The following is a 9,534-nucleotide window of genomic DNA, read 5'->3' on the forward strand; positions in this document are numbered from 1 at the left end:
TTCTTTTTGAGCGCTTTTAGGATAAAAGGCCGTTTCGATTTCCTAAAAGTTTGTAGGGGGACTTTTAAACCGCTGTTAGCTGTCAAAATCAACGATGCCATAAATTACGTATTTTAGCAGTAATACCTTCTCATACCCCTTTTTAAGCTTCTTTTTGAGCGCTTTTAGGATAAAAGGCCGCTTCGATTCCCTAAAAGTGTGTAGGGGGACTTTTAAACCGCTTTTAGCTGTCAAAATCAAAGATGCCATAAATTACGTATTTTCGCAGCAATATCTCCTCATATCCCCTTTTAAGCTTTTTTTTTAGCGCTTTTAGCATAAAAGGCCGCTTCGATTCCCTAAAAGTGTGTAGGGGTACTTTAAACCGCTTTTAGCTGTCAAAATCATACATCAATTTTTGACAGCTTTTGGTTGTCAAAATCGTACATGAAAAGTGGAATGCATTAACATTTTTCACAGAGAAAAAGCTCGCGAAGTGAATACAGGGCATCAAATAAATACCAGGAACGTTTGAAGTCGAATTTATGTCGTTTTTGGCTAACCAAGATATTTGGCTTTGGTTCCGACTTTATTCTGTCAAACTCGTTTCCATTTTTGAGGCAAAGGTTAACACACTCTGAACTTTTGGCATACAAAAAACGCACGCGCTGGGCATGCGGAGCGCATGCGCGGAACGCAGTCGTCAAATTTTTCCGACGTCATATTATATTTCGTAAAAGCGGCCTTTTAACTAAAAGCGCTTATAAGAGAAAGTATGAATATGGCGTATTTTAACAGCGATCATCTTTAACTAAAAGATATTTAACACTAGGACGACCGGCAGATTTTTTTTTATAGGATGTGGCATTTGAAACAAGTCATTTTACCCCTTTTGGTAGTCCTAGTGTTAAAGGCGTGGTATTTAGCAGCGGTCCGATCATCTTTAACTAAAAGATGTTTAACACTAGGACGACCGGCAGATTTTTTTTTTATAGGATGAGGCATTTGAAACAAGTCATTTTTACCCGTTTTGGTAGTTTGTGTTAAAAGCGCTGCTAAAAGTGAGATATGAGTAAGGGCCTAAGAATTTTGGACAGTCCCTTTTTTCGTTTTTTTTTGCAATTGTTGTTACTTTGTATTGAGTTCCTTCAACAGGTGAGTAGAAGTTTCACGTGTGCGGAGAGATTTTGTATTTAATCCGTGAATTGCTGATTTTCTTCGTCGGATTTCTAACAAAGGTCATTTGGAGTTTTCGAGGCGAACCGTCTATAAACTGATTTATTCTTATTTCATCCACGCATTGTATAGTTCGCTTTCGTTATCAGGATTGAAAACTTCTGTGAAGAAATGTTCTTTATTTATTTAATCTGCGAATTCTAGATACTGTCGAAACGTCTAGGGAGAGAGAGTACTTCCCAGTTTGTTCGTGATTCTCTTTCATTTGAATTTTAGATTACGCCTGGCTTCTTGTAACCAGTTGGGAACATCTGTGGAGACTCTTCCGTTTTATTTAATCCGCGGATCGTGGACTTTATTTGAATTCTGGGGACAATGTTGGAATCGTCTGAGCGATGGAACTTGGCCCGCAAAGATGGCTGACAGACGCGACTGCGCGATCTGCAGGTCAATTATTAATTTCCTGGAGACACTCGTAACTCCACTGGCATCGAGTGCTCGAGATCCGAGTGGGCCCATTGCTCATACAACAATCGACCGTGCGTTTGGTTGTCCAATTGGTTTTTCAATTATGCAACTAAACCTCGCCGCCGACTCAATTCGTACTAATTAACCGATCGCGGCATTTCCAGGAATTTATTGGGAAAAAAAAAGAAAAGAAATTAATTGGCTCATCGCAACTGGCCATCTCAAAGTTATTATGTGCGGGTTAGCTCCATGGATCAATTGAACAAGTACTTGCTTTTTACTGTTAATGAGCTTTTCATCGTCCGCCTTCTTCGGGAGAGACTTCTCAGGGAAAAACATCGTTCCGACTCCCTTTTCGAATGAAACTTATTTATTTAAGGTGAAGTGAAACACGTCGAGGAACTTGACCAACGTCGGTGAAGAAGATTTTTATAGATACCTACGTTGCTGACGGCCGTTTTTATATTGTCAGCTGTGTCGAATTATATTGGGTATTGTACTAAATGGCATACTCAACCTGTCGTTTTCCTACAATAATTATAAAGAAATCGAAGGAAAACTCCAGAAATCCTATGGATTCATGCTTGCTGAGGCAGTAATTGACTGCACAGGGACATCCTGCGCCATCTGTGATTTCCGTGTCAACTAAATTTTTACTCTGAGACCTCATATTACCATTGTCTTAGCATAGCAGCGTATACGGCACTTTTTTTGCCTTTATCTCGTTCAAACGAGAGTTTATCGATTACCAGAGTGTTCTAAATTGTACAATTGTCCGGACCCTTTCGTTTTTCATATTAGAGCCTGTGTTTGACAGCTTTTTCGAATTATATTGGGTATTGCATTAAATGGCATACTCCATATGTCGTTTCCGTACAATAATTATAAAGAAATCGAAGAAAAACTCCAGAAATCCTATGGATTCGTGGTTTTTTATTCCCCAATTGACTGCAGAGGGACACCATGCGCCATCTGTAATTTCTATGTCAACTAAATTTTCACTCGGAAACCTCGTATTACCATCGTTTTAGCATATCCGCGCATGAGATACTTTCTTTGTCTTTATCTCGTGCAAACGCTAGTTTATCGATTACCAGAGTGTTCTAAATTGTCATACAATTGTCCTGACCCTTCCATTTCTCATATTAGAGCCTTCAATAATTGGATATCGATCGAAATATGAGAGTTCAACAGCATCTTGGTTCTGCTCTGGGCTTAAACAATTATTGTTCAAAAATCCAATTATTAACCCTTTTAGTGCCGGCCGAAGTCGTTAGTCCTTGTAAAATGACGATATAACGTTCTCCGGCAGTAAAAGGGTTAAAAGTGTCAGGATAATTCCTAGGTGCCCACGAATCACGTGTCAAAGTTTTAGACAGGTCTATCAATACCCTTAAAAGAGAAAAAGTGTCTTATTGGAATCGACTGATTAAAGGGGGGGAGTCTCACTTCCCTTTAACCCTGTTATACGAGTCCCCTTAATTTATAGAATAATTTCTCTAAACGTCATCACTCATTCACGGCAATGGTTATCTAAATGAAAAATTGCTTCCACCGGCCTTCCTCGAGATTTCCGCCGATTTTCCACACAGCCACAACCAGAGTTGAGTAATTTCACGATTTTCGGGGTTTTTGACGTATATTACGTAAATCAAGTAGTTTACCGGAGAAAACTTAGGAAACCAGGAGAAAACGTATCAAATATAGTATCAAAATAAAATAAAAACGTATCAAATATAAGACAGACGTAGGGCATGAGGTGCGTAAAGCTGGCACCCCCACCTTTACAAAATTCAAATTTCTTTGTCTTAACATTTTGTGCTCTTTATGTGCTAATTATGTGCTACATTCGCAAATTTTGTGCTATCTCGGTTTTTGGAAAAAAATTCAATTTTTCTGTGGGGGTGCTGGGTACTAATAAAGCTAGCTTCCCACCATTAAAAAATGTGTTTAAATAATAAAAAATAGGCGAGCTAGCACAAAATTTGCGAATGTAGCACACAATTAGCACATAAAGAGCACAAAATGTTAAGACAAAGAAATTTGAATTTTATAAAGGTGGGGGTGCCAGCTTTACGCACCTTAGGGCATGCGGTATCCGCTAGGTTATAAACATCCATCTTGTCCATTTGTTTCATCCCATAATTTACTTTTTGGCCTTCCATCTTTATACATTTTGATACAAATATTGGTTACGAATCTTACGACTTCAAATAGCCGTTATCAGCCGTTATAAACAAACGTCAAATGCACATATATTGCATAGATTTCAAATTTCCAAGGCTGATGTCGAATGTATGCGGATTCGGGGATGCGTAAAACGTAATGGCCAATGAGAATCTCTCTTAGAGGTAAATAGGTAGACTCTCATTGGCTATTGGCGATAATGCGCATGCGCTTTGCACATTTAGTATGGGGTAATATCCTTCGTGCCTGCGTAGGAAAGTAGGGAGATATTATACGTTGCAATATACGTGTAGAAAACCACGTATATTACTTGACGTATTATACTTGCCAACCCTGGCCACGAGGCATAGGGCCCTAATGCGGGGCGAAAAGGAGAGCAGGTCCCTCCCCGCTTCGAAACCACCAATTTAACCCCAATGATCATTTCTCGAGGTTGACTTCCAGGACAATGGGACTGGACGCATGTTGGCAGTCTCCACGGCAGTGCCCGAGGCTGGCTGGCGATTATCGTACATCGTTGACATGGACACATCACCGAGCTAAGGTCGCGGCCGGGCGACCCCGGCATCGACGTAGCCGTATCGAGTCCAATTCCCAGTCGACTCTTCGACCTCTCCCGAGCGATTTTCCCTCTTCTTCCATCGCCACGTCGGACGCGCCTCGAGCCTCTCTTCTGCTCGGGGAAGTCCCCTCCAGGCTGGGGGAATTTCAGCCCCGATTTACGGCCACTCGAGTCCCCTTTCCTCGGGGACCGTCGGCCTGGGCCCGGGGACTCCGGGGGCGACGCCATTTTCTCCCACGTGGTCCGCGCTGATAAACCCCGGAGGACGTACCGCAGGAGATTAGCGGCCCCTCCGCTACTAGGAGAGGCCAGCGGTCCGATCTGAAGGAGAAGAGTCGGACGGACTCTCCGTGGGTGTCTTCGGGTTCCTCTTTTCGGGACCGGGCGGGCCCCGTTCTCGCCCTTTCGCGGGGAGGGAGAAGCATGAAGTGGTCCGAGGTCGAGAGGCCCAGGGTGTCGTCGCAGGGCAGGTGCTGTCTCGTGGCCGCCAAGAATCGCCGACATCCCTCCGCACCTAAGCACCAGGCCATGCAGCATCAGTGCCACTCAGGTTACGGGGGCGTGCAGTGCGGTAGGTCCGCTTTTCGAGGCGAGGAAATTCGGTTCGACCTACCTTCGATGCACGGTGCCGGAAACGAGGAAAAAGATGGGCAAAGTTTTGTTTTTTAAGGTGGAGTGAAACCCCCCCCCCTCGAATCAGTCGATTTGAATAGAATACTTTTTTTAAAGGGATTGGATAGATCGTACTTAACCTCTCCCACCAGATTGTTGAGCGCCTAGGAATTATCCTGATACTTTTAACATTTGGATTTTTGATACAAATGTGTTAACTTGGCCCGGACCAGAACCAAAATGGCATCGAGCTCTCATATTTCGATCGATACCCAATTATTGAAGGCTGTAATATGAGAGACGAAAGGGTCAGGACTATTGTCCGGCAATTTAGAACACTCGGGTAATCGAGAAACTTGCGTTTGAACGGGATAAAGGCAAAGGAAGTGTCTTGTGCGCGGATATCCTAAAACGATGGGAATACGAGGTCTCGGAGTGAATATTTAGTTGAGATGGAAATCACAGATGGCGCACGGTGTCCCTCTGCAGTCAATTGAGGTATAGAGAAATCACGAATCTATACGATTTCTGGAGTTTTCCTTCGATTTCTTTATAATGATTGTACGAAAACGACATGTGGAGTATGCCATTTAATGCAATATCCAACATAATTCGAAAAAGCTGTTAATACAGGCTCTAATATGAGAAACGAAAGGGTCAGGACTATTGTCCGGCTATTTCGAACACTCTGGTAATCGAGAAAGTTGCATTTAAACGGGATAAAAGCAAAACAAGTGTCCTATGAGCGGATATGCTAAAACAATGGGAATACGAGGTCTCGGAGTGAAAATTTAGTTGATATGAAAACCACAGATGGCGCAGAGGGTTCCTCTGCAGTCAATTAGGACCTCGAGAACCATGAATCCAGGGGATTTCTGGAATCTTACTTCCATTTCTTTATAATTATTGTACGAAAACGACATGTGGAGTATGCCATTTAATGCAATATCCAACATAATTCGAAAAAGCTGTTAATACAGTCTCTAATATGAGAAACGAAAGGGTCACGACTATTGTACGGCAATTTAGAACACTCTGGTAATCGAGAAACTCGCATTTGAACGGGATAATGGCAAAGAAAGTGTCTTATGCGCGGATATACTAAAACAATGGGAATACGAGGTCTCGGAGTGAAGAGTTAGTTGACATGGAAACCACAGATGGTGCAGAGGGTTCCTCTGCAGTCAATTAGGGCCTCGGAACCATGAATCCAGGGGATTTCTGGAGTCCTACTTCAATTTCTTTAGAATCATTGTATGAAAACGATAGGTGAAGTATGCCATTTAGTACAATACCTAATACAATTCGACCCGGCTGTCGATATAAAGGCGAACTTCGGCAACATAGGTACCTAGAAAAATCTCCGTTACCGACGTCGATCAAGTTCCTCGGCGTGTTTCACTTCACCTTAAGATTGTAAGAGCGATGTCCTGGCGTACGTTTTCACCCTCTATCAGAACCAATTTTAGATTGACAGATATAAAGTGGATTTTAGCTGTCTTCGTCTTCAATCCTTCCCTTACAAGTCTCATTAGTTTGAAGAGCAAGATCTCTCTCGCATTCGTAGATGCCAGAATAAATTTTTTTCTGAAATACTTTATACCATTCTGTTTTGTATAAATTGACATATCGAACAAAATAATCTTTTGAAAATTAGAGTATGGAGTAAAAAAGTTATTCAAAACATCAATTTGAAACAAATAAGACGCCCACTTTGTACACTGGTAGATATAATTGTTTTCCCTGCGGATATAGTGCCTTAAATAAATGATGCAGGATTCATGTCCATTAGTGTGTTTTTGTGTAAAATTGAAAGTTTTTGGAATATTGAAAATTCACAGCGTCGTTTTAAAAACTTCACACTCTTTTTTCATCGAGTTAGTCTACGTCGGATATTCCGAAAATTTGGCAAATGTCGTTCGCTGCATGGCATTTAAGGTGATTAGAGATAGTGTCCGTCAATGTATTTTGATAGTGTATTTTGGTTAAAGGTTTTGGTTAAAATTGAAGAACTAACATTCTGAAAAAAACTCGCTTTAGGCTTACTTCAGCTGATGTAGTATTCGGGGTTTTAACGTTTTCATGGAGTCTACTAGATTATTCTTAGGACGATTGTGCTCGTGATTATGAAAGTGGTCAAAGTAATCTTTTAATTGAGATACTAATTTCATATTTTTGTAATTTAACTGTATATAATATAAAATATGGGATAAATTCAATTCTTTTGGATTTCTTTTTATATTTCACTTAAACCCCTTTCATAATTACTGCCACAATTAAGAATTGGATTCAGCGCTGTCTTTTTTATGTGAAAAATTGAGAAATTGAAAATATAGAAAATTGTTGCGGTTATTTGTGTTAAATTCCTTTTGACTTCTCTAGTCTTGCTGAAGTTTTCCCTAAAGCCTTCAGGCTTTGAAAGTTTGACGAAGTTTGTCGGATGATTTTTGGGATTACTTACGATAATATTCGTTAATGTTGCATTTTTGTTTAAAATTCGAAAAATGAATCCTCTCTCTGTTCTGTCAGTATATCATACGAGCAGAGCAATGAACAGTCCCAAAGTTCAGTTAAAACATTATAAAAGCGGAACAAAATCATTTTTATTATAATAAGTAATACTTTCATTCATAAAATGTCGAATCTCTTTTAAGCATTATTGTAGTGGAATGTGAAGGAGTTAAAGATAAAATAAAAAAAAAAAACTACGAGCTGCTACAGACAGTCGCTTTTGCGCTCGTTTCTTCTAGTTCGACGATACTAACAAGGAAGGTATCCCAGGTCGATATCTCCGATTTGATTTCTTTTATAATATGTCATAGTAGACTAAAAACTAAGCGACACGTATTTTTTTTTAATCTGCCATTAAACACTTTAAGGAGGTGAAACCACCATCCAAAGTAAGGCATGTCAAGGGGCGATTTAGCAGTTTCACCCACAAGAACATAATATATTTTAACCAATCCACCTGGAAAAGCTTTCTCATAACGAGAAATGAAAAATGTAATTTTCTTAATTAAAAAAAGAAAAAAAGATTAAGGGGTGAGCCACTCCTCACAGGCCTTACTTTGGATGGTGGTTTCACCCCCTTAAAGTGTTTAATGGCAGATAAAAAAAAATACGTGTCGTTTAGTTTTTAGTCTACTATAACATATTATAAAAGAAATCAAATCGGAGAGATCGACCTGGGATACCTTCCTTGTTAATATCGTCGAACTAGAAGAAATGTGCGCAAAAGCGACTGTCTGTAGCAGCTCGTAGTTTTGTTTTTNAGTTAAATTACAAAAATATGAAATTAGTATCTCAATTAAAAGATTACTTTGACCACTTTCATAATCACGAGCCCAATCGTCCTAAGAATAATCTAGTAGACTCCATGAAAACGTTAAAACCCCGAATATAATATTATATCAGCTGGGTATATCAGTATGGGATATCTTCCTTGTAAGACTTCTGAAGACTTCGACGTTTCGTTGGATTTTGTTGGGTGGTGTTAAATGTTCAATATGTTTTTTTTTTATCGTCGCGTATTAATTTAGAATTAAATAATCGAAAAATAAAATGTTAGGGTGAAATTGGAAGGGTCCAAGAATGCATTATCGCTATCCTGAAACTCCTCTGCCCTCATCTCAGATTAATATGATTAATAATCAGAGATGAGAGTCCTTTCTTTGCCTCTCTTTGTTTCTTGGCCATTATCTGACCCTTGGACATGTAAATCTCTTCATGACTTCATTGCTGACAATCAGGGCATAATGTTTCATTGAACCGCAGAAATCGAAACTAAAGTGTTTCAGTTTTCCTGCTTTTTGGCCCCTACTATGATCGCGACTCTTTATTTGGTCGTTGATAATCGGCCCTGATAAGGTATTCAATTTTACCGTAGAAATAGTATTGTAGCGTTTACCTATCGGTGTCCTGTGTTAATACAGGTTGTCACGTCTCAGGTCGTCCTATTCACGTGTGCATAAATTATTTTCACTTAATTTCCTAAGTATGATGGATCGATTTGATAAGCTTGTATCTTTAGACCTTTAGAACAGATTCTATTTTGCATAACCTCGTAGGAATATACTGTTCAGTTTCTCTTGTTAAGTTAATTCCACAACATGCATAAATCAATCCTCGCTTCTTACATATTCGTCGATTGTTATAATATTTATCTTTTCCAAAAACGGCCGGCTGTTTAATTTCTGGCGTCAGTCGACTTTGTAAACGGAAACGCAAAGGAAGGATCGATACATGCGCCCTTGTATGATCTGTTTTTAATCAGCAACCTCAAAAATGGAAATAACTTTCAAGAACACGTTTCCTAAGGGTAGAAATGTTCTAATAATTTCCTGGATAGATTAGAAAATTTCATGTACCCCTTTGTCGATTAATGTAAAAAATAAGATTAAAACCTCTATAACAGCGGAGAGGGAAAAGAGAACGTACACAGATAGCTTTCATCTTTCTGCGTACCTTTATCAATTAAAAATCGCATAACCGAACAATTAATTAACTACCTTATTTCGTGGAGATGTAATTTATTACGTGGAGACAGTTAT

The 9,534-nt window shown here is 39.6% G+C and overlaps 1 protein-coding gene across 3 annotated transcripts in view; it reads left to right on the forward strand.

The window, feature by feature from the left end:
* LOC105702480 (transcription factor CP2-like protein 1) overlaps window positions 1-9,534 on the forward strand; it is a 50,383-nt gene that overhangs the window by 4,106 nt on the left and 36,743 nt on the right. Inside the window, exon 1 of one of the 3 annotated variants that reach the window (XM_012430076.1) lies at window positions 4,683-4,943. The exons of the other annotated variants lie outside the window; for them this stretch is intronic. Coding sequence (XP_012285499.1) covers window positions 4,796-4,943 — 148 coding nt within the window. The 5' untranslated portion in view covers window positions 4,683-4,795. Of the gene's footprint in view, window positions 1-4,682; window positions 4,944-9,534 lie in introns of those variants that run through there. 3 annotated transcript variants of the gene reach the window in all.

The sequence above is a fragment of the Orussus abietinus genome, unplaced genomic scaffold (genome assembly GCF_000612105.2).
Source record: "Orussus abietinus isolate OABI.00-Male unplaced genomic scaffold, Oabi_2.0 scaffold309, whole genome shotgun sequence".
Classification (NCBI taxonomy): Eukaryota; Metazoa; Arthropoda; class Insecta; order Hymenoptera; family Orussidae; genus Orussus; species Orussus abietinus.